Raw genomic sequence first — 24,648 nt, 5'->3', positions numbered from 1 at the left:
TGGTAAGTCCAGCACAATTATTCAGGAGTTCGGCATGACTCGTAGTGAGGCTGATCACTCTGTGTTTTATCGGCATTCTGCTCCTAATCTGTGTATTTATCTAGTGGTTTATATTGATGATATTGTTATTACTGGTAATGATCAGGATGGTATTACTAATCTGAATCAACATCTCTTTCAGCACTTCTATACTAAGGATCTGGGCAGATTGAAGTATTTTCTAGGTATTGAGGTCGTTCAGTCTAGCTCAGATATTGTTATTTCACAGCGGAAGTATGCCTTAGACATTCTTGAGGAGACTGGAATGATGGGTTGCAGACCTATTGACTCTCCTATGAATCCAAATGCTAAGCTTCTTCCTGGACAGGGGGAGCCTCTTAGAGACCCTATGAGATATAGGAGGTTGGTTGGCAAATTGAATTACCTCACAGTGACTAGACCTGATATTTCTTTTCTGGTGAGTGTTGTAAGTCAGTTTATGGATTCTCCCTGTGATAGTCACTGGGATGCAGTTGTTCGCATTCTTCGGTATATAAAGTCAGCTCCAGGCAAAGGATTACTATTCGAGGATCGAGGCCACGAGCAGATTGTTGGGTACACAGATAGCTGATTGGGGAGGATCACCTTTTGATAGACGTTCTACGTCTGGATATTGTGTTCTAGTAGGAGGTAATTTGGTCTCGTGGAAGAGCAAGAAACAGAATGTAGTTGCTCGATCTAGCGCCGAAGCCGAATATTGGGCCATGGCTATGGCGACGTATGAGTTAGTTTGGGTCAAGCAGTTGCTCAAAGAGTTAAAGTTTGGAGAAATCAGCAAGATGGAACTAGTGTGTGATAACCAAGCTGCTCTTCATATTGCGTCAAATCCGGTGTTCCATGAGAGGACTAAACACATTGAGATCGACTATCACTTTGTCAGAGAAAAAATACTTTCAGGAGATATTGTTACAAAGTTTGTAAAGTCGAATGATCAACTAGCAGATATTTTCACTAAGTCTCTTACTAGTTCTCGTATTAGTTACATGTGTAACAAGCTCGGTACATATGATGTATATGCACCGGCTTGAGGGAGAGTGTTAGTTTATAGATATGTATAGTGTAGTCTTGTCCAACATTGGAAGAGGAGTAATATCTCCTTGTAGTGTATAGCTATAAATAGGGAACTATTGTATTGTATTTATCATCTAATATCAATAACATATTTTCTCTCGTGCCTTCTCACAGATTTAAACAAAAATTAAGCATATGAAAATTTCATATTTTTCTACTTTTCATGACAATTCACAATATATACATCAATTATTTTAATTAATAAAGAATACAATTCACACAAGTAATTCATGCTTTGAGTCTTAAACTACCCGGACTTTAGCATTAATAGTAGCTACGCACGGACTCTCGTCACCTCGTGCGTACGTAGCCCCCGCAATTAGCAACAATTATTTAATTTTAATTACCTATGCGGTAATTTCCCCCTCACGAGATTAGACAAGAGACTTACCTCGTCTTGCTCCAATTTAATCCACTATAAGGCCTTTTCCACGATTATCCAACTCCGTCTGGCTCGAATCTAACCAAAATAATGTGATACAATCACCAAATATTATAGGAATCAATTCTATAAGAAAATACCATATTTTAAAGAAAAGATCCCGAAATTAATTAAAATTTTGCCCGCGAGGCCCACATCTCGAAATCCGGCAAAAGTTATGAAATCCGACAACCCATTCAGTTACGAGTCCAACCATACCAGTTTTACTCAAATCCGACTCCGAATCGATACCGAAATCTCAAAAATTCGTTTCTATGTGATTTCTAAAAATTTCCCAAATTTAAATCTCAACACACTAATTTATGGTGAAAACAATGATATACTTGTATATGTAGACCAAATCCGAGTTAGAATTACTTACCCCCAATGGTTTTCCCTTGAAAATCTGCCAAAAGTCACCTCTGCTCAAGCTCAAGTTCGTCAAAAATGGCAAATGGGACGAATGCCCTCTTTTTATAAAACTGCCCAGCAGCCTTCGGAACTGGTCCTCGAACTGGGCCTCGATCGCGGCTTCGATCACAGGCTCGAGCCTGGACCTCGGTCATGGCCTCGATCAGGGCATCGAAGTTGGGCCTTCGGTCAGGGCATCGAGCATGCCTTCAATCAGAGCATCGAGCATGGGCCTTCGATCAGAGCATCGAGCATGAGCCTTCGATCAGGGCATCGACCATGGGTCTCGATCCTAGCCCTCGAGCCTTACCTTCGATCATGTCCTCGAGCTGGACCTTCGATCGTGGCTTCTATCTCAAGCTCGAGCCTGAGCCTCGTCAACCCTGGGCTCGATATCAACACAGAATATCCAACAGAAGAGGAAACACTGCAGTAGCTTTTACGTCTAATTTTTGATCCGTTAACAATCCGAAACTCACCCGAGGCCGTCGGGACCTCAACCAAATATACCAACAAGTCCTAAAACATCATACAAACTTAGTCAACCCTCTAAATCACATCACTTCGATATGGGAACTGTCTGGCCTCCGCCTGGCTGACCTCCACCTCTAGGACGGCCCCTACCCACTTGTCCTCCACCTCTGGGTGGTCGGACTACTGGTGTAGCAACTAGTCCGGTAAGCATAGGCTGCTGACCCTGCTGTACTGGTCTACCCCGAAGCCTGGGGCAAAACCCCCGCATGTGACTAGGATCCCCGCACTCGTAACAACTCTTCGGTACGATGGGCTACTGACTAAGTGTCTGGCCCTGGGGACCTGAATACCCACTGGGAGGACCCTGAATAGCTGCTGCTCTACCATTGTCACGACCCAATTTCACCTATAGGTTGTGATGGCGCCCAACACTACAGCAAAGGCAAGCCAACTAATAAGTCAAACGTACATTGGTTAAACTTTTATTCCAAGAAAATAATAAAATACCAACTTCTACCAATGTGTGTGTGCCAAGACCCGGTGTCATAAGTGCATGAGCATCTAGTAGATTATACAAAACTCCAAATATTGTCTGAAATGAAATAGACAGAATATAAATATAAGAAGAGACACTGGTAGCTGCAGAACGGCTCAGAAAGGCAGCTCACCACTATGCCTCGGGATGACATGGGTATGTGATGATAGGTCCTCCATTAGTACCTGTCTCAGATCCTGCATAAAAAGTACAGCAAGTATAGTATGAGTACGTAAACAACGTGTACCCAGTAAGTATCAAGCCTAATCTCGAAGTGGTAGAGACGAGATGGCCGACTTTGACACTTACTATGGGTCAATAATAACTGAAATAAAACTAGGATATTTAAATCTGCATAAATTACAGAATTTATAATAATTTATTTAATCAGCGAAAATAATCAAATTCCTTCAAATGTAACAATTCTCAATATATTAATTGAATTCCTTCAATTCAAATAATTTCCAATTTATCAATTAAATCTCATTTACAGGAGTAACAATTAATTCCTTAACAAGCAAGAATAATAATTCATTAAATTCTAAAGATTTTCTAATTTATTAATTAGCTTCACAAGCTGAAATAAATTATTAAAGTATCGTGTAATTATTATTATTAAGCACGATTTCTGCCGAGGACGTACGGCCCGATCCAGAGTGTCGTGTACACTACCGAAGGACGTGCGGCGCGATCCATAGATGCATCTATCATGCCGAGGTGTTTCGGCCCGCTCCACAAGAAAGGAGGACATTTTCTTATGTGCCTCCGGAAGGAGAGTATATTTATTATAAGATAAAATTTGGGAGGAGAATAATTTCTTTTAACAATTAATTGATTTAAACAAAAATTAAGCATATGAAAATTTTATATTTTTCTACTTTTCATGACAATTCACAATATATACATCAATTATTTTAATTAATAAAGAATACAATTCACACAAGTAATTCATGCTTTGAGTCTTAAACTACCCGGACTTTAGCATTAATAGTAGCTACGCACGGACTCTCGTCACCTCGTGCGTACGTAGCTCCCGCAATTAGTAACAATTATTTAATTTTAATCACCTATGAGGTAATTTCCCCCTCACAAGATTAGACAAGAGACTTACCTCGTCTTGCTCCAATTTAATCCACTATAAGGCCTTTTCCACGATTATCCAACTCTGTCTGGATCGAATCTAGCCAAAATAATTCGATACAATCACCAAATATTATAGGAATCAATTCTATAAAAAAATACCACATCTTTAAGAAAAGATCCCGAAATTAATTAAAAATTCACCCGCGGGGCCCATATCTCGGAATCTGGCGAAAGTTATGAAATCCGACAACCCATTCAATTACGAGTCCAACCATACCAGTTTCACTCAAATCCGACTCCGAATCGATACCGAAATCTCAAAAATTCGTTTCTATGTGATTTCTAAAATTTTCCCAAATTTAAATCTCAATACACTAATTTATGGTGAAAACAATGATATACTTGTATATGTAGACTACATCCGAGTTAGAATCACTTACCCCAATATTTTTCCCTTGAAAATCTGCCAAAAGTCGCCTCTGCTCAAGCTCAAGTTCGTCAAAAATGGCAAATGGGACGAATGCCCTCTTTTTATAAAACTGCCCAGCAGCCTTCGGAACTGGTCCTCGAACTGGGCCTCGATCGCGGCTTCGATCACAGGCTCGAGCCTGGACCTCGGTCATGGCCTCGATCAGGGCATCGAAGTTGGGCCTTCGATCAGGGCATCGAGCATGCCTTCGATCAGGGCATCGAGCATGGGCCTTCGATCAGAGCATCGAGCATGGGCCTTCGATCAGGGCATCGACCATGGGTCTCGATCCTAGCCCTCGAGCCTTACCTTCGATCATGTCCTCGAGCTGGACCTTCGATCGTGGCTTCTATCTCAAGCTCGAGCCTGAGCCTCGTCAACCCTGGGCTCGATATCAACACAGAATATCCAACAGAAGAGGAAACATTGCAGCAGCTTTTAAGTCCAATTTTGATCTGTTAACCATCTGAAACACACCCGAGGCCCTCCGGACCTCAACCAAATATACCAACAAGTCCTAAAACATCATACGAACTTAGTCAAACCTCTAAATCATATCAAACAACGCTAAAACCATGAATCATACCCCAATTCAAGCTTGATGAAACTAAGAGTTTTCAACTTCTACATTAGATGTCGGAACCTATCAAATCAACTCCGATTGACCTCAAATTTTACACACAAGTCATAAATTACATAGCGGAGCTATGAAAATTTTCGGAACTGGATTCCGACTCCGGTATCAAAAAGTCAACTCATCGGTCAAACTTCCAAACTTAAATTCTTGTTTTTAGCCATTTCATGCCTAATTTAACTACGAACTTTCAAATAAAATTCCGAACACGCTCCTAAGTCCAAAATCAACTTACAGAACTGTTGGAATCATCAAAATTCTATTCCGGGGTCGTTTTCACATAATTAGACATCCGGTCTCTATTCGAACTTAAACATTTTAATTTTTCTTCAAAATTCCATATCTCGGGTTAGGGAGCTCGGAATTTGATTTCGGGCATACGCCCAAGTCCCAAATCACAATACGGACCTACCGGAACTGTCAAAATACTGATCCGAGTCCGTTTGCTGAAAATATTGACCAAAGTCAACTCAATTGAGTTTTAAAGCTCTAATCCATATTTTAAATTCATTTTTCACATAAAAACTTTCCATGAAATTTTACGAATTGCGCACGCAAGTCGAAAAATGATAAATAGTACTTTTCGAGATCTTAGAACACATAATTAATTATTAAATTTAAAGATGATATTTTGGGTCATCACAACCATCATATGTTATTTGCTTTTGTGCTGCAAACTCAGATCTTCTTCTTGATGGGTGATTTTTTCTTTCCTTGACCGGTTCATTAATCTTGGGCTTCCTCGAACGAGGGACTTTCAAGGTGTAAACCCCAATAGCTTTGATGGTCATGGAAATTATAGCATTGGCTTTCGTGAACAGAGTGTCTTCCCGGAGCTAAGTTATGATGCTCTTGGTAAGCCAAGAGGAATGGATGTTTGCATAACAACAACAGCTGAGACAGATAAAGAGGCACATAGATTACTGGCCCTCATGGGTATGCCATTTAGAGAAGGTGCTGTTGGGCAGGCAAATGTCATGCGAAAGAAAAGGCTTAGAGCTCACCATTTTGACTCAAAAGCAAAGCAAAGGTCTAGGAGATGAGGTTGATCCAATTTCCAGGGTTAATTGAGTTGATTTGTTGCTCTTCCAGCATGGTTTTCGGCTTTTTTAGCGTACAATTGGGATGGAAAAATCTTTACTTGCACATTTACTATCATGTTGGTGATATCTTGAAGATACATGATTTATGTTTTTCTCTTCATATTCCCATATCTTTTGTGTGATTTCAGCCCTGCAGGTCACTGGTAAATCACTACAATCTCATTGCTTCTAGTAATTCTTTTTTGTTATCAATTTTGAAATGTTAACGTAACTTTTGAATAACTCATTGAGTCAGGTTTTAACTAATTTAACTCAAAATTTTGCACTATTTCATTTTCTTACTCTTCCCATGATGGATTGTACTTGAATACTAGCTCCTACTATTTAGAAGCAGGAGTAAGTAGGTCTTCGTCGTCCTGTTGCGGCTCAAAAGGTCAGTTTTACCCCTCTACTTAGTTTACGTTATTTCCTAGCTGAACTTAAATTGGGCCACTTTAGAGCCCTTTTAGGTAAAGAAAAAGTGGTGTTTGCCTTTTGCAATTCCTCTGTCTTCTTTCAGTCTCTCCGGGTTCTCCGATTTTTCTCTCCTTTCTTTGTTTCTGCTTATGAAATTATTGAGTTATGTTGTTTCTATCGTGGTCCGAAGTTAGTGGCGATGTAACGAGTACGGAGATGTGCATATATTGTTTTGGTTTTAATTTGGTCATTTAAAAGGCTTTTGCTAATTTCTGTGATTCAAGGAGAAAACTTGCATATATTTATAGCTCAAAGCAGTGTCTCAGCTTTGAAGGATAGTGGAAAACATGTCAGTAGTTGGCCTCTACTTTTTGAGATGTACTGAATTATTTCAGCATATGATATGGAAACATGTCATTATATTTGGTATCTATATTTTCAGATTCAATAATTGTGAACTTCGGTTATTGTTGATAGAAGGTATGTGTTTCCAAGACCTGTTGATTTATTCATCTTCATTTTATGGAATTGCTGATGCCCCTTATCATCGACAGTATGATTGGATTCGATTCTTCAACAACTGATTATCCGGGGAAAATTCCTAGAGGAGCAGACGTCCCAAGCGATGATGATGATGCCGGTGAGGAGCATCGCCTAAATTATTTGAATTGCCGGGAAACCAAAAATTTTAGTTTGGAATGTTTCTTCCGAAGTAAGATAGTGAATGCTCATGTGCTTAAATTAGCGTTATTAGGCTGACTAAGGGGTATCAGTTTTCTGAGAAATTTTATTCAAGCAAGTGCTAGTGTCGTTTCTTCTATGTCGTACAAGCATTATTAAGCATTTATTGTTGTAATACTTTATACAACACATTAATGACTGGAGACAGGAGGACTGGAAGGCTGCCTGCCTTCCAGGCGTTCATGGTTTGAATTTTGCGCATCATTTTGAGTTTGTGGTGTACGTTCATCCAAGACAGCTTTTTTCTTGCAATATTTTACTCTTCTCCAATGTATGGCTGTCGAAAATCTGTTTTAGATTGTATTTCTCAGTTGAAAATCTTAACGTCTGAAATAGTCGAACATCAAACTTTTCCCATGTTACCTGCGTTATTTGCCAACACAAACTTGATCAAACTTTGTATAACAATAATCTCTGGATTAGCGTAAACTCAAACCTCAAATCATTCTAGACGTTTTAATTCATGGCAAGAGTACATACAAGAGACAGTAACTGATAATTTTTTGTAAGCCACTGTGTTAGCTAGGATGACCTGATAACAAATAGCACAACTCCTAGAATAATTGATATAACAAGAACCGAAACAGCAATCGTGAAGCTAAAACTAGCTGGCTTCGTAGATTTCTGGTCACTTCCCAAGCTCGTACCAGCTCTATTCTGCCTTGAGAGTGAATTGTCTGGCTTTGGTAGCAACAAATATGGAGTTGACACCTCCCTAAACGATTTTGTTGTGGTAGATACCAATGCAGAAGCTTCAGTTTCAGGCTCCAAGATCTTGGCAGAATCGTTCGGGAACTCTATAGACATGAGCTCGGCAAAATGATCCTTGAGAACCTGTCATACTATAGCACATCAGAGCTGAATGTATGGTATAATCTCAAAATTATGACATGTTTAGTTGCATTGAGCAATATGGTAGGTATAAAATGATCTAACAAATACTGCTCTAACAATTAATTTACCAAATAGCTTCGTTGCCAAGGGAGATCCAATTCTTTAGCAGCTGTACCTTTAATGTACAGCCCCATATACAATTATCACAGGGAGACAACAAAATGTTGCAGTAAGGATCTCAGCAAGTGTGATATCAAACGAAAGTGTGCTCATGGTTCGGTGAGATAAAGGAAGAAGCTTCAGTTAACGACAAACAATATAGAAAGGAATTGGTTTTTCTTGAGAATCATTTTTATCCTAAAAATTCATAAGGAACACATTCCTTAAGGTGGTCAACTACTGAAAAACTGTACAAGAATCATGTATTCTACCACCAAGCTCTCATAGTGTTTTAGAGATGCAAACAAGCAAAGAAAAAAGTGCCTGCAGCTTCAGTATAGTTACAGGACTTTGAAGTAGTGCCCACATCAAAGACATAACTTCTTTTGCTTTTCAGGCAAAAAGGCAATAAGACTAGAGAAAAATATCATTTATGTTTCATTATACGACCAATAAAACAAACTATAGCTGAGAAATATTACTTGCTTCACCAAAGAATATGGGCACAACTCACCTCAACTGATTCAGACGGTTGTATGTAGTCACAAAGGAATGTATCAGCCAGCCAGGGTAGAAATACTCTTCGAGGAAATGACAGGCTGCACTCTTTTCTGTTTAAAAGATCAAGTTAACCATGTGAGAAAGCATGGGAAAAAATATATTTTTGATATGAGATGATGAATACAATACAAGAGGTCCTTATTTATGGTTATACACTACAAGGACATATTACTCCTATTCCAATGTGGTACAAGACTATATTATGTACATAGTTTTAAACTAACACTCCCCCTCAAGCCGGTGCATACAAATCATATGTACCGAGCTTGTTACATATATAACCAATACGAAGACCAGTGAAGGACTTGGTGAAAATATTTGCAAGTTGATCATTCGACCTCACAAACTTTGTAGCAATCTCTCCTGAAAGTATCTTTTCTCTGACGAAGTGACAATCAATCTTAATGTGTTTAGTTCTCTCATGGAACACCGGATTTGATACAATATGAAGGGCAGCTTGATTATCTCACACAAGTTCCATCCGATTGATTTCACCAAATTTCAACTCCTTGAGCAATTGTTTGGTCCAGACTAGCTCACATGTTGCCATGGCCATTGTTCGATATTCTGCTTCTGCACTAAACCGAACAACTACATTCTGCTTCTTGCTCTTCCAAGATACCAAATTGCATCCTACTAAAACACAATATACAGACGTAGAATGTCTATCAGAAGGTGATTCTGCCCAATCAGCATCTGAGTATCCAACGATCTGCTCGCCTCGATCCTCAAACAGTAACCCTTTGCCTGGAGCCGATTTTATATACCGAATAATGCGGACTACTGCATCCCAATGACTATCACATGGAGAATTCATAAACTGACTTACAACACTCACAGGATAAGAAATGCCGGGTCTAGTCACTGTGAGATAATTTAATTTACCAACCAGCCGCCTATAGCTTGCAGGATCGCTAAGCGGCTCCCCCTGTCCTGGCAGAAGTTTAGAATTCGGATCCATCAGAGTGTCAACAGGTTTGCAACTTATCATCCATGTCTCCTCAATAATGTCTAAAGCATATTTTCTTTGAGAAATAACAATACTTGAGCTAGACTTTCAACCTCAATACCTAGAAAGTACTTCAATCTGCCCAGATCCTTAGTTTGAAAGTGCTGGAAGAGATGCTGCTTCAGATTGGTAATACCATCCTGATCATTGCCATTAATAACAATATTATCAACATAGACTACCAGATAAATACAGAGACTTGAAGCAGAGTGCCGATAAAACACGAGTGATTAGCTTCACTACGAGTTATACCAAACTCCTAGATAACCGTGCTGAACTTACCAAATCAGGCCCGAGGAGACTGTTTTAGACCATAAAGTGACCGACGCAAGCGACATACAAAGCCACAAGACTCCCCCTGAGCAACAAAACCAGGCAGTTGCTCCATATAAACCTCATCCTCAAGATCACAGTGAAGAAAGGCATTCTTAATGTCCAGCTGATAGAGAGGCCAATGACGAACCGCAACCATGGATAGAAAAACGCGGACTGATGCCACTTTAGCCACGGGAGAGAAGGTATCACTGTAATCGAGCCCAAATATCTGAGTATATCTTTTGGTAACAAGACGGGCCTTAAGTCGATCAATCTGGCCATCGGGACCAACTTTGACTGCATAAACCCAACGACAAACAACAGTAGATTTACTTGAAGGAAGAGGAACAAGCTCCCAAGTACTACTTGTCTGTAAAGCAGACATCCCGTCACTCATATCCTGTCGCCATCCTGGATGAGACAACGCTTCACCTGTAGACCTAGGGATGGAAACCGAGGACAAAGAAGATATAAAAGTATAATGGGGAGATGACAGACGATGATAACTCAAACCGACATAATGAGGATTAGGGTTAAGTGTGGTCCTATTACCTTTCCGAAGTGCAATCGGTGTACTAGGAGCAGGGTCCGCAGTAGGAGCAGGGTCAAGTGCAGGACGAGAACCAGTTGGGCCTAATGTAAGGCGCGAACGACGATGATAAGTCAAGAGTGGTGTTCATGTGGCTGGGGAACTAGGAGGAACAACACTAGACTCCTCAACGGTTGGTATGGGTGAAACCTCTGTGATCGAAGGTGGAGGAGGAGCTATAGTAAACCCCTCAAAGGTCGGTATAGGTAAGACCTCAGATATATCATGGTGGTCAGCAGAAGTAAAAAAGGTTTAGACTCAAAAAATGTGACGTCAGCTGACATAAGGTACCTACGAAGATCAGGTGAATAACAACGATATCCCTTCTGAACACGAGAATAACCAAGGAAGACACACTTGAGAGCACGAGGAGCTAACTTATGTTACACCGGGGCTAAGTTATGAACAAAACACGAGCTCCCAAAAACACGAGGTGGAAGAAAGTATAAGGCTGAATGGGGAAACAATACTGAATGCGAAATCTGATCCTTGATGGGAGATGAAGGCATCCGATTAATCAAATAACAAGCTGTGAGAACTGCATCGCCCCAAAAACGCAACGGAACACGAGATTTAATTTTTAGTGTGCAAGCAGTCTCAATAAGGTGCCTATTATTTCTCTCTGCAACTCCATTTTGCTGAGGGGTATAAGGACAAGATGTCTGATGAATAATTCCTTGAGAAGTCATAAACTGCTGAAACTGAGAAGATAAATAATCTAAGGCATTATCACTACGAAAAATGCGAATAGAAACACCAAATTGGTTTTTGATTTCAGCACAAAAACTCTGGAATATAGAGAATAACTCAGAACGATCTTTTATTAAGAAAAGCCAAGTACATCTTGAGTAATCATCAATAAAACTAATAAAATAACGAAATCCCAAGGTTGAACTGGCTCTACTAGGACCCCATATATCATAATGAACTAAGGAGAAAACAGACTCTGCATGACTCTTAACACTACGCGGAAAGGAGACTCGGGTATGTTTCCCAAGTTGACACGACTCACAATCTAATGCAGACAAACTAGATAAACTAGGCACCATCTTCTGAAGTTTGGATAAACTCGGATGTCCTAAACGTCTGTGGATTAGGTCTAGAGAATCTGTAACTAGACATGTTGTGGAAGGACCGAGTGAGTTAAGGTAGTAAAGGCCTTCTGATTCACGTCTTGTACTAATTGTCCGTTCTGTACTGCGGTCCTGCATAATAAAGGAATCATCAGTAAAATATATATCACAATGGAGGGAACGAGTCAAACGACTAACAGATGCGAAACTAAAAGGACAACCAAGGACATAAAGAACGGAATCTAGGGGATAGAAGAGAAGGGGTTAGCTTGCCTAACTCCTTTTGCCTTAGTTTGACATCCATTGGCTAAAGTAACAGTGGGAAGAGACTGTACCAGAGATGTGATCATAAGCGCCCGAGTCCATGACCCATGGTCTAAGGGTCTGTACTAGACTGGAAACACAAGCAAAAGAACTACCAGCAACAGAAGTATCAGTCTGGGCAACCGAGGCTACTTGTGGAGATGTCTGCTTACTTGCTCGATACTGAAGGAGCTCATTATATTCTTCTTTAGATAAAGAAAATCTCTGGTTACCTGTAGTCTCGTTCTGAGCAACGTAAGCATTTTTGGGTGGACGACCATGTAAGGAATAGCACATTTCACGAGTGTGTCCAAGTTTGTGACAATAAAAACACCAGTGTTGTCAAAAGTGAAAAGTGCAAAAAAGCGCTAAAGCCCTATTGAAGCTTAAAGCTTAAAGCGCACTTAAAGCGTGGGTTTCACTGATAAAAATCATCAGTGAAACCCATCTTCTGTATAATCCCACTAGTGGGGTCTGGGGACGGTAGTGTGTACGCAGACCTTACCCCTACCCTGGGGTAGAGAGGCTGTTTCCGATAGACCCTCGGCTCCCTACCTCCAAGAACTCCCCATCTTGCTCTTGGGGTGACTCGAACTCACAACCTCTTGGTTGGAAGTGGAGGGTGCTCACCACTAGAGCAACCCACTCTTGTCAGTCTAATTGATTAACTAAGCAAAGAAAATAAATAAGAAGTATACCATTACGAGTACTTACATGCTCAAATACTCACACCCAACAACACTAGTCGTTAAACCCAAAATTCTAATGGCTAATTTTTGGAGATGAGGAGCTAAATTACCATATAAATTCCACCATTCAACTGTAAAAAGTGTTATGTTGACCATCGTTATTTGTTATTTCTAAGTTAATGTAACTATGCAAGTATTAAGTAAAATTTTAAATATAAACTAATAATTGAGAATTTAAAGGTTAATATTTTCGGTTACCAGGAGATCTTGTCGTTCTAGATCTTTTTGCAATCGGAAGGCCAAATTGTTGTTCAGCTTTAGTGTACAGTGGTATCTCAGATATAATCTTGTCTTGTACTTCAGTGCTTGGAACCAATTTTTCAATACAAGCGTACAACCCATTTGTTACTTCTCTACAATTTTAAATAGCTGAATTTTGATAGAAGTACTCTGGATTTAGATAATGTCAAGCTGCATGTAATGGATGATCCAATTGGCATTGCCATCTTTCATCAATAATCTTAAAGATATTTTTATACTTTGCAATATTCCCGTCAAATGCCTTTGCAATAGCCTTCTTAGCTCTATCCATGGCTTCATAAATATACCCCATTGCAGGTTTTTTCTCATTATCAGCTAATCGCAACACTTTAACAAGAGGCCCCATTATTTTCAAAATATACACAACCTGGTTCCAAAATGTTGTCATCAAGACGGTATGAGTTACCTTTTTCCCTTTGGTAACTTAGACCATCTACTAATCGCCCATTTGTCAGATATAAACATTGCTCGCAAATTAGTTTTTTGACATTGCAATCGTTGCAAAGTCAAAAAACTCGTTGCAAATCGAGTAATCCCATATTTCACCAACTCTTTATTTTTTGTGAAATCTCTCATCATATTTAAGACTCCTGAGTGCCCATAAATGAAACCGACAAGGGCAATTGCTCTTTGAAGGGCCTTCTTAATGTTTGGAATCTTCCCTATGTCTTCCAACATTAGATCAACACAGTGCGCTGCACATGGCATCCAATATATGTGTCTTCTTTTTTTCTGTAAGAGTTGACCTATAGAAAAAAAGTTGATAGATATGTTAAAATTTAGGAATCAGAACCTTGAATCGATATTAGAAAGTAAAACATAAAACTTAAACATTTAAAGCAATAAACTCTTACCGGCCAACACAAAGTTGCTACCATTATCACTTATAACTTGAACCACATTATGCTCTCCAACACGCTCCACATATCTATCAAGCAATTCACATAGTTTCTCTCCGGTCTTAACAAATGAGGAAGCATCTATTGACTCCATAAACACTGTTCCATGTAGAGAATTCACCAAAAAATTTATCAAAGTTCTTTGTTTTCTATCCGACCATCCATCCACCATAATGGAACATCCATACTTCAACCATTCTTCTCTATGTTTGTTTATAATCTCATTGGTTAACTCAACCTCCTTCCTAAGTAACGGAACCCTTAATTCGGGGGACCTTTGGAGGCTTCAAGTTTGGACCATACCTTCTTATAGACTCAACTGCTTCCTTAAAACTTTTTGAGCGAGCAACATTGAATGGGATCCCATAATCGTAAAAGAAGCGAGCAACTTTTTGAATTGTCATGGCTCTTGCTTCTTTATCACATGAATCTTTGATATTTGTTTGCCTAAGTGTTCCTTGCTTTTGTAGAAACACATCCAGGGTCCCTTTCCTTTGGCCAATTTCTTACTAGAGCCACTAGGAAAGCTTCCTCCACCTCTTTTCTTATGAATGATCTCGTGGACTTCATCTTCTCCACCAACATCGTCTTGATAATCAAACTCATCAAGTCCAGAAAATTTGTTAGTATAGACTTCCTCTCTTATTTTTTTCTCCTCCGTGTAATTTTTCAATTCCTCTCTAACCTCTTATGGGCATACTGCACACTTTGTTGCATTCCTAAAGTTCCCAATCAAATGTTGTTTTGCCCGATTAATTCCACCAATGGTTGTTTTTCCACAAAAATTGCATGAGACTCTTGTAGTGTCATTAGGATCCTTCAAATGATTATATTTCCAGCCAGGATCCCTTCGATTGCCTTTGGACAAGTCCTTTGCCATTTCTAATTCTGAAAAAAAAATAAAAAATATATATATAATGCATCTTGCAAGCAATTATAATTTTTAAATAGTAATACATAACAAGAACACAAAGTTGGACAGTCCTCTGTCATTTATAATTCTAAAAACTTATTAAAAAGTAATATGTAATGCATTTTGCATGCAATTATTTTTAAATAATAATATACAACAAGAATTTTAAAATAATAATATACAACAAAAATATAAGGTAGACAAATCCCCTATCATTTAATTCTGAATTAAAATAAATTAATATTATGACATTTGCATGCAATTATAATTGTTAAATAATGATATACAACATACAACAAGAATATAAAGGTGAACACCAGTGGGGTCCACCACAATGCCATGACTTCTAAGAAAGTGTTGAGTCCACTATTTGTGTCTTTATATTTATCCTCTCTTAGTCTCTTTACAGGTGTTGCATATATAGTGATAGTTAAATAAAAGTTAGACAACATCAATCATCAAACGAGGACAAGTGTCCCATTTAATTCTACAAATTTTCTACAAAGACAAAAAGGACTAATTATAAGATTCCAGCACCTGACCCATTTATTTTCTAACTTTACCAATTTATTCACATTACCAAAAGGAAAAATAACAAAAAATTTAATCACAAGAAAAAGTCAATCCAGTCAACTACTCATCTTTAATGGAGAATTCTTGTCTGTATCTCTTATTACAAAGGAGTAAAAGAAGAAAAAAAATGAGTAGAAGAGAGAGAGGCATACAAAAAGCATAAGAGATAAAGAAACAGAGAAGAGAAGAATACCTGTGATAGAGGCTTGTCCCGCTGCAGTTGTTCGATTTTGTCTTTTTCTTGCAGTCCTTCAACTCCTCTGGTCTTCTTATAATTCCATCATCTTCTCTTTTCTTAATTTTTTGGGAAATCTGATTTGCTCCCTTAATTAATTTTTCCATATTTCCCTGGCTATTTGCCATAAATATGGTCTAGGGAACTGTGACGACTAACTTATTATAATTTTAAAAAAGGAATGTAAAGGTCTTCTGACACACGCGCCTCGCTTGAGGTCACGCGGAGCGGCAAAGTGTTTGTGCGCCTCGCTTTTGCACTTAGGCGCGCTTTTAATTTCACTGAAGAACACTTGGGTCTAGATCTTCCAAAACGACCTCCTCCTCGTTTATTCTCCATAGTTTGAGACGCCCGAACATCCACTGTCTGGGATGCGAGAACAGAGGAATCAAGTATCTGTGATGAGATCACTTGGTGACTTGGTGCTGCAGCAAGGCGGAGTAATCGAGAGAATAAGTCATCAACTGTGGGGACAGTCGGACTAGCCAAAATCTGGTCGCGTATTGAATCAAGATCATTAGGAAGTTCAGTGAGGGTAAGAACTAAAAACATCTTCTGTCGTTGCTCTTGTTGTTTTTTCACACTAGCAGAAACTGGCATCAACTTCTCAAATTCCTCCATGACTGCCTGTACTTGACCCAAGTAAGTAGACATATCTAGTTCCTGCTTCTTTAAGTTTGTCATCTGCGATATCACATCATAGAAGCGAGATATGTCATTAGTGTATAAGGTACGAGCCTTTGCCCAAACCAAATAACATGTCCGGAATGGACGAAACAAAGGCATCAACTTGGAATCAATAGATCGCCACAGGATGCTACATAACTGAGCATCGATCTTTGCCCAAAGTGCTATCGCCTTTTCATCTCTTTCGCTAGACTGTTTGATTAGATGATCTTGAACACCTTGACCTTTACACCACAACTCGACAGATGAAGCCCAAGCTAAGTAGTTTGAACTTCCCATTAAAGATTCCGAGGTAATCATAACACTAGAGCTTCCAGAACTATGTTTTTAGACCCAAAAACATCAAATCCCAAAGATATCGTTGCAAATTATTACCAAATAAGAAAAAGAATCAACTGTAATCCACTGAAACTGAGTAAGGAAACACTGAAACAGAATAATGAATTATTGTAGCTGCCGGAATGTTACTGTAGCTGCCAGAATGTTACTGTAGCTGACGGAAAAAAATGGTAGGAATGAAACAAAAACAGTAGGGGTAGGATCGGAATTACCAGACGACCCAACTGTTATGAAAGGACTTTTTCAAAAAATGGCCGGAAGAGGGCGTACGCGCCGGCGCGTGAGCTCACGCGCCTTAGCTTCTGGTGACGCGTGGGGGCGCGTGAGGAGGCTTCTGCCGGAGATTTTTACTGGGGTTTGGTCGCCGGACAATGACTACTCTTGTGGTAGTGTTGGATTTTGCACAACACTGACGGAGATAAAGCAGACGCAAACAACCTTGAAAAAGTTGCCGGAAAAAGACTTCCGGTGACCAATTTCTCTTCTCGGAGTCGCTGGAATTTATGCACAGCAATAAATCTCTCACAATTGCTCTGATACCATGTGAGAAAGTACGGGAAAAAATATATTATTGATATGAGATGATGAATACAATACAAGAGGTCCTTATTTATAGCTATACACTACAAGGACATATTAGTCCTATTCCAATGTGGGACAAGACTATATTATGTACATAGCTCTAAACTAACAAACCATTTCAGCATCATTAAGAAGCCAACTTCTACCGACTACCGTCTAGTAAAAGATGAAGGTCAAAGTGTGAGAAACTACAAAACTGATAAGCAAAATGAAATTCTTTTAATCTGAGATTTTAATAACAATAATCACGCTACTCTATCAAGAAAACTACAACAATATAAAAACAACAGTAATCATCATCGGCATCATCATTACGCTACTATGGTATGGAAACAACAGACAAGCTACTGACCATGATTCTCCGTTTAAATTCATCTAAGTCAGACCAACTACAGTACACACTAATGTTAATGATGGGGGATCTCCTGCACCATGTTCAATTGTGGCCCAACTATACATACAGGAAGATATATGGCAAAACGCATAACACTTCCACATGCTAGGAAAAAAAAGTGATATCACCATTGAAAACAGGGGAACACTCGTCCAGAATGAGTTGTCACTATATGCCCTGAGTATCCCATATTCAACATGTAATAAAACAAACTGTGGCCCTGTATATTGACGTAATGGACCTTCCTTCTGTGAGTATAAGGTTATTTTCACCGACAAAGCAAAATAACTTAACTATCTGTGCCTCATCAAGGAGTACATTTTTATTATGAATCTGGTGTAAGCGGAACATGATAGAACGCTGCTCAGAGACAATAAACACAGCTAATGAGAATCCCATCTATAAGGTCAAAAAGAGGTCACGTCCTTTCCAGTCATAGGGTCATAAATATGACCAATGACAATTTTACTTTTGTAGTTCTCAATAAGAAAATGATAGAGGAAGTGTCAAGTTCTCAATTTAGAATTTAAAGCTTATAAAGAGTCAAATGAATCTCATTAAAATACTAAAGCTTAGACCATAAAGATAAAGAACTAGAGAATTTTGCAAACGGATGAGGATGTCATGGTGAAAAGAAGTCACAGTGTTGATTTTGGACATTTAGAGGAGAAAAGATTCCATTAGACCGTGCTATACCTCAGTAACTGTAAATCAAGTTGCAGAACTGCACTCCCATTCAATATGTGGTTGCTGCTCTCTTCAGTTTTGTCATCTTTAGAATCTGATTCTCTGTCTGCCTCATCACACATGATATCTAATCTGCTTCTTAGACTCTTAATTATGTCTTCCTAAGCAACAAGAAGACCAGAAGTTAAATGCTGACCAAAAAACAAGAAGACAACCAGGAGCCACGATTTAACATCAAGCAGAGCAAATGTAAGATAAATTCAAATTAACCACTAATCCAAACAGTAAAATACTCCTTTTGAGGTAAAATCAACATTAAATCTAGAACCAGCTGTACTATGCACCTGTGATCTTGAGAAAACACAAAAGAAGCTTTCTGCTTCCAGTAATCCATCTAATATGCTCTGATAATATGGCTTTTTGGAGGCAAACAAATGGATCCAGATCTATTGAAACACCTCTAACGTCCACGAATGCATAAGCAAGAGAAATGTACTAAATTATTGAGTCCTTAAGCAAACACCATCAGATGCAAAGTTAAAATACCTTTATGTCAGTCAAAGCTTGAGAAACTGGTTCCTTCGAATTTGAGTAAGCATAGGAGCAGATAGAGCCACTAAAGACTAGAAGACCTATTACCTCCTTTTGTCTGCATGCTTCATAAAAACAAAATACAAAAAGAAAAGAATGAGAGAAAGCTGAAATTATTTATACAGCAACTAGCTTATATTTAGTTAAATTCAAAAGAAAGGCTAATTGTGTAAATTGGAAAATATTTACAGACCTTCCAAATACTTATCTTCCGTGAAAGGTAGGAGGAATTCAACATCATGTAAGCCGCCTGAATCAAATTGCTCATCTTCAATTGCCTAGAAATGAAAGAAAAGAAGGTGAAAAATACCCGGCATAGTTACCAGGGAAGGAGATCGGGTTCATATTTTGATAAAGGGCCAGCAAGCAAATCAAGTCTAAAGGAGCAGCCTATCACATATTTTAATGCCACTTTGATATGTTATTACTCAAGAACCAGAACCATTTAGAGTGCGTCTTTTCTGTTAGATTCAAATGAAAGAAAGGAAAAAACAATTTCCAACACCAGGAGGTAGTAAAACCATAAGGCGTGGACATGAGGATGCAGAAGAGGAAAACTAGCATCCAAGTTTAAGGATATTGGTTGATCTAGACTGATACCAGAAGTTCAGAGTTCATTACCAATTTCCCATCAATCAATGCCTTGGCACTTTTAAGCTCATTGGCATGAATTGAAATTCCATGACGAAGAATGTCAGCCAATCTTTTGCTAATTAAACCCTCGGAAATGGGCAACCTGGAAACACATTGCTCAACCGTGAGATAATTTTCTGTACTTCTCTGAGATCTCTAAAGAAATTCACTAAAAAGAATTAACAAACATAATTGATTTTTATACTTCAGGAAAAAACAAAAGGTTAGGAACAGGGGAAACAGTTCACGAGTTATATGGCGGTACTAACAAGGTAACACAAGTTTGAAGTGAACCATTTTTGTCGCAAACATGAACTAGGGGATGGTAACAGTGTCTTGAATGCACAATAATGGTTCTGATTTATCCATCAAGAGCCATGATTCTGGCAGAAAATATCATATTTGACATACCTAATATTAGGAAAGTCAGAAAACTGAATATTTTTGCCACTGGCACGGTGAGTATACCTTAGTCTGGGAGATATATTATATAGGGATACATCACACGAAAAGTAAGTGTAAAGCAATAAAAAGTCAAAAACAGAGAAGAGAAAGTGCTTGACCTAATCTAGACACAACCTCCAGTTCACCATCACATGGAGGTAGTAGTTTATTAATCATACTTCTTTGCTGCACCAAAATGATCCTAACAGACTTGAGATTAATAATATAAATTGGCTGCAACCAACCAAAGGAGTCGTTGAACACTTTATTGCATACCACTTGATCTAAATTTGCAGCAGTTACACTTAATGGAACTAATATGATATTCAAAATCCCTCCTTCCTCTTTTTCTCATCTCAGTCCCCTCCCCCCCCCCCCCCAAAAAAAAAGAATCTCTTTCTTCCTTCTATCATACTAGTGCAGAAAAAATAAACCCAATGCCATACTGCCATACAAGCTAACAGTTCAACAACCAAAGTTTCCCAACATTTGAGACAAGCAATTTTTTGACTCACGATTTTGGCTAATGTTCTTCAATGACACACTAATATGGCACTTCTCCTACCTCTCTACAATCCCAGGGCAAAAGCGGAAGGATTTTTTGCCTCCTGGTCATGCCAAAACAGAAATATACTAACCAACAATCATACAATCAAAAACGAAACAAATGAGTTGAGATAGATGGAACTTCTTTTTTAATCTGAAATGTGGCACTAAGAAATCAGAGCTAGTGTTCTGTCCAATACATCAAAGAATGATATAACAAATGAGCAATAACAGTAGCAAACAAAGTTCACCTTAAATCAAAGTTAAATGTGCATCTGAATGCCTGAAGGGTACTAAGAACTTTTCCCATTTTAAAGTCACAAGGTCGTAGACTGCTTGACGTAATATTTGAAGCCAGCAAGCAATTTCGACAAGTCCACCTGGAATACATTATCTGCTAAATCAATAATAAGGGCCAACTTGAATATAACAACACATAGTTACACAAAGTTACCTCAAGGGACTGTAACCAATGTGAACAAGCAATCTCTCGTCCCAATCCACTTCCAACAGAGGGGCCGCTTCAGAAACTGCTTTTGCAGTCTGTACAGTTATACCATTAGCAAACGAGAAAGAGAGTAAGAATACCAATAATGACAGAATTTTTCATTGAAAAGTAATTACGAGTGATGGAAATTGGAAATTATAAGTTTCATGTTTCACTAAAAATTTTCTGGAAGGTAACTGAAGTTAAAGAAAAAACAATGGAGACAGACTACACAAGAGCCTCCTATTCAAGGAAATAACACAATACTGCAGTTCTGATAGACCCTCAGTACGAAGCAGTGAAGATGACTATAACTTCAAGTTATGATAGCAAAACCTGACAAAGTGTGATGGTTGAATTTTTGAATGAGCTCTCATTGGTCCAGACATAAATGCCAACCACCTTCATGCCACCCAATAGCATTCTCCCAACCTGAAAGATAAAGATATTAAACCATAAGCTACATAGAGGATTTACATGATTTATAATATGCTGATGATTCGCTAAGATGGCATTTTTCCATGAAATCTGAAGTTAGTGTCCAAACGATTCAGGAAACTAAAAATTGACAAGTCACAAGCAGAACACCCTAAGGTAAGGAAGGAGGGCAGGAGGAACTTTTTAAATCTGATATACCTATTTGAATGTTCTGACAAAGAGAATTCATACACAAGTCTACAAAGTTTTGATGGTAGTTTGTCGGGTAGAGAAGGTATTTGCATTATACAGAGTAAGAGCAATAGAAGTATTACTGTTGCGTAATTTTAAGGACATCACAGAAAATGAAAGGCGCTTTAATGCGAGCGCCAAGGCGCTATGTGCGCCTCAACGCATGCACGCTCTGTCAAGCAAAGGGCAGCACTAAACAATAAGAAGTCAGCAAAGCTATATTTTTAATTGTTAGAAGATAATGATATGTTTGTGAATAGAAAGAGAAAAACAGAAATCTACAATTAGAAAACTAATCACTAATTTATATTTGGAACTTATAACCACATTTTAGCATCTGAATCAGTTCGGATTCATGCCGGGGAGGTCGACTACAGAAGCTATTCATCTTGTGTGGAGATTGATGAAGTAGCATAGTATAGGGAGAGGAAGAAGGACTTGCATATGGTGTTCATTGAACTAGAAAAAGCCTACGATAAAGTCACAAGGGGTTTTATGGAGATGTTTGAAGGCTAGCGGAGTTCCAGTAGCTTACATTAGGGTGATTAAGGATATTTACCACGGAGCTAGGACTCGGGTGAGGACTGTGGGAGGAGACTCGTATTATTTCCAAGTGGTGATGGGGTTGCATCAAGGATCAGCTCTTAGCCTATTTTTGTTTGCTGTGGCGATGGATGTGCTGACGCGACACATTCAAGGGTAGGTGCCATGGTGTATGTTATTTGCAGATAAGATAGTACTAGTGTTATCAAAGGCGAAAAGCGCAAAAAAACTCTAAGGTATATTGGGGCTTTAAGCTCAAAGCGCAATAAAGCATGGGCTTTAACGAAGAAATGCGCAAATGGAGAAAAACTACAAATATGTATGTGTAGACCAAAACTAATATCTATAAGCAATACCAAATATATGGACTAAGAAAATGAAGAAAATTTATAATAAAGTGAAGTATCAATTGTTTAGTGTGGTCCTCTTCAAGATTACGCTCATTGGCTTGGAAAAGTATGCCTTAGAAGTTTGATGACAACGATGAAGTGCTCGCTAAGCGAGGCGAAGCGCTCAATATGTTTTAAGCCTCGCTTCAGGGCTTAAGTGCGCCTTTGATAATATTGAATAGTACTGATTGACGAGACACGTTGTGGGGTAAACGCTAGGCTGGAGATGTGAAGACAGACTTTGGAGTCTAAAGGTTTAAGTTTAGTAGGACAAAACAGAATACTCGGAGTGCAAGTTTAGTGTTGGGATGTATGAAGCAGAAGTAGACGTGAAACTTGATACACAAGTCATCCCCAAGATACAAGGTAATCGGGAGATTGACGAGGATGTTATAGTGGAAAGAGTAGGGATTGTTGCTTACAAACTTTTGTTACCCCCTGAGGTCTAGATTCACCCTACTTTTCATATCTCTGAGATGAAGTTTTGCTATGATATTCCCACTGAAACTGTGCACCCTCATGTACTTGATTTGGCTAGTTCTTTATGTCCAACTCCAGAAGCTGTGTTGGAAAGGAGGTTGATTAAGAAGAGTCACAAGGCAGTGGCACAATGCCTGATTAAATGTGACAGACTTGGATGCTTCTCAGGCTACTTGGGAGTTTGCTTCTGCTTTAAGAACCAGGTTTCCTTTATTCACCCTTGAGGACGAGGGTGTTGTTCATCCAGGGTATATTGATACACAAAATGGGGTAACAGGTGATATGGAGACCAGCTAAAAGCTAACTAGGCTGATGAGTAGGATTTTTCAAATTAAAGTTGTAATTTTTATTTTGGCGGGAAAGTTAGTTAAGAGTATTTTCAGTACATTTATTTGAGCATTTCATTTTTGTGTGTCTAAGGATTTAAGTAGGATTTTGTAACTTGGATATCACACTTATGCTATGATAATACAATATGGTTCCTTAGTCTAAACTTCTCTCTCTTCCTTTCCCCTTCTTCTTCTTCTCATTGAATTGCTACTATTCTATTGTAGAGTGAAGCACCAGTGCTCCACCACACAATCTCAATACCATTGTTGCTTTGTCACCTGATACCTCAATTTGGTATCAATGTCTCATAATTTAGCAGACATAAAATACACATAACAGAAAGTAGAGAAAAACAAAAAGGCTAAAAAGTGAACCTGACGAGCGTGTTCAGCAACCCAATCTTTGTCAATGAACAATGCCGAAGAATCAGGCTGCAACTTCCCTTTCAATGTCTTTTTCCGATCATCTTTTACGCTGCCGCTGATTATGGAACAGGCCGGTTTACCGTCGTCGTTTGGCGGCGTTGGGATTAAATCAAATAGGAATCCTCGATCTAATTTCGAACTCAAATTCCCAATTACAAGCCCTACCTGTTAAAAAATATCATTAGTGTTTATATGTTATTTCCGTTATACATGAATTGGATACCTGAGAAGGAAGTCCAGATTTGCCAAGCCGATTTTCAGCTAATTTGAGCTGTATTTCTTCTCCCACTACTGCTTTCACCATTTCTTCTCCTTTTGCTTGCACTCTTTGATTTCTGTTACTGTTTTTGACAGTTGAAATAATTAAATAATTTGCTCACTTGGATTCTCTTAATTCAAGACCAAACCTAGAACAAGCCCAAGCCCAGTTGTCAAACTTGGAGAAAAGTATGGGTAGAGTCGGATTTAAATGGAGGAAACTACAGGAGTAGTCATAAATAGACAATATCTACCAACAATTAGTTACTACCAAAGTAGCCATAAAAAGTTACCAATGAAACACAATATTAAAA

At 38.7% G+C, this 24,648-nt stretch overlaps 1 protein-coding gene and 1 long non-coding RNA gene across 9 annotated transcripts; one reads left to right on the top strand and one right to left on the bottom strand.

Annotated features, from left to right (window-relative positions):
• Nucleotides 1-4,210: 4,210 nt before the first annotated feature.
• On the top strand, nucleotides 4,211-7,569 carry LOC108945013 (uncharacterized). The gene is made up of 2 exons (XR_001969154.3): nucleotides 4,211-7,116; nucleotides 7,191-7,569. It is a non-coding gene; the product is annotated as an uncharacterized lncRNA (long non-coding RNA).
• Nucleotides 7,570-7,773: 204 nt separating this feature from the next.
• LOC104095532 (uncharacterized) lies at nucleotides 7,774-24,520 on the bottom strand. Of its 8 annotated transcripts, XR_011413949.1 has the most exons (13): nucleotides 24,300-24,516; nucleotides 24,026-24,241; nucleotides 21,577-21,672; nucleotides 21,208-21,296; nucleotides 21,005-21,133; nucleotides 19,752-19,866; nucleotides 19,324-19,408; nucleotides 19,086-19,195; nucleotides 18,549-18,700; nucleotides 15,809-16,534; nucleotides 14,085-15,017; nucleotides 13,168-13,976; nucleotides 8,883-8,981 (listed from the first exon to the last, which is right to left on the bottom strand). XR_011413949.1 is itself a non-coding variant. In XM_009601677.4 (11 exons), the coding sequence occupies exons 1-11, from the start codon at nucleotides 24,378-24,380 to the stop codon at nucleotides 7,900-7,902; spliced, it is 1,482 nt and encodes a 493-aa protein (XP_009599972.1). In that variant the 5' UTR covers nucleotides 24,381-24,514; the 3' UTR covers nucleotides 7,774-7,899. The 8 variants fall into 8 exon arrangements, 3 of the variants coding, with proteins under 3 accessions (XP_009599972.1, XP_009599974.1, XP_009599973.1); XR_011413947.1 differs by lacking the exons at nucleotides 13,168-13,976; nucleotides 14,085-15,017 and adding an exon at nucleotides 8,101-8,211 and having other exon boundaries at nucleotides 8,885-8,981; XM_009601677.4 differs by lacking the exons at nucleotides 13,168-13,976; nucleotides 14,085-15,017; nucleotides 15,809-16,534 and adding an exon at nucleotides 7,774-8,211 and having other exon boundaries at nucleotides 8,885-8,981; nucleotides 24,300-24,514.
• Nucleotides 24,521-24,648: the final 128 nt, after the last annotated feature.

The sequence above is a fragment of the Nicotiana tomentosiformis genome, chromosome 2 (assembly GCF_000390325.3).
Source record: "Nicotiana tomentosiformis chromosome 2, ASM39032v3, whole genome shotgun sequence".
Taxonomy (NCBI): Eukaryota; Viridiplantae; Streptophyta; class Magnoliopsida; order Solanales; family Solanaceae; genus Nicotiana; species Nicotiana tomentosiformis.
This window is presented reverse-complemented; position numbering and strand designations above follow the sequence as displayed.

Coding starts and splice junctions, on each gene's coding strand:
- LOC104095532 (XM_009601677.4), bottom strand. CDS start 24,380: ATGGTGAAAGCAGTAGTGGGAGAAGAAATACAGCTCAAATTAGCTGAA. Junction 21,673..24,025: donor TTGCTGAACACGCTCGTCAG/GTTCACTTTTTA, acceptor TTTATCTTTCAG/GTTGGGAGAATGCTATTGGG. Junction 19,409..19,751: donor CATTGATTGATGGGAAATTG/GTAATGAACTCT, acceptor TTTCATTTCTAG/GCAATTGAAGATGAGCAATT.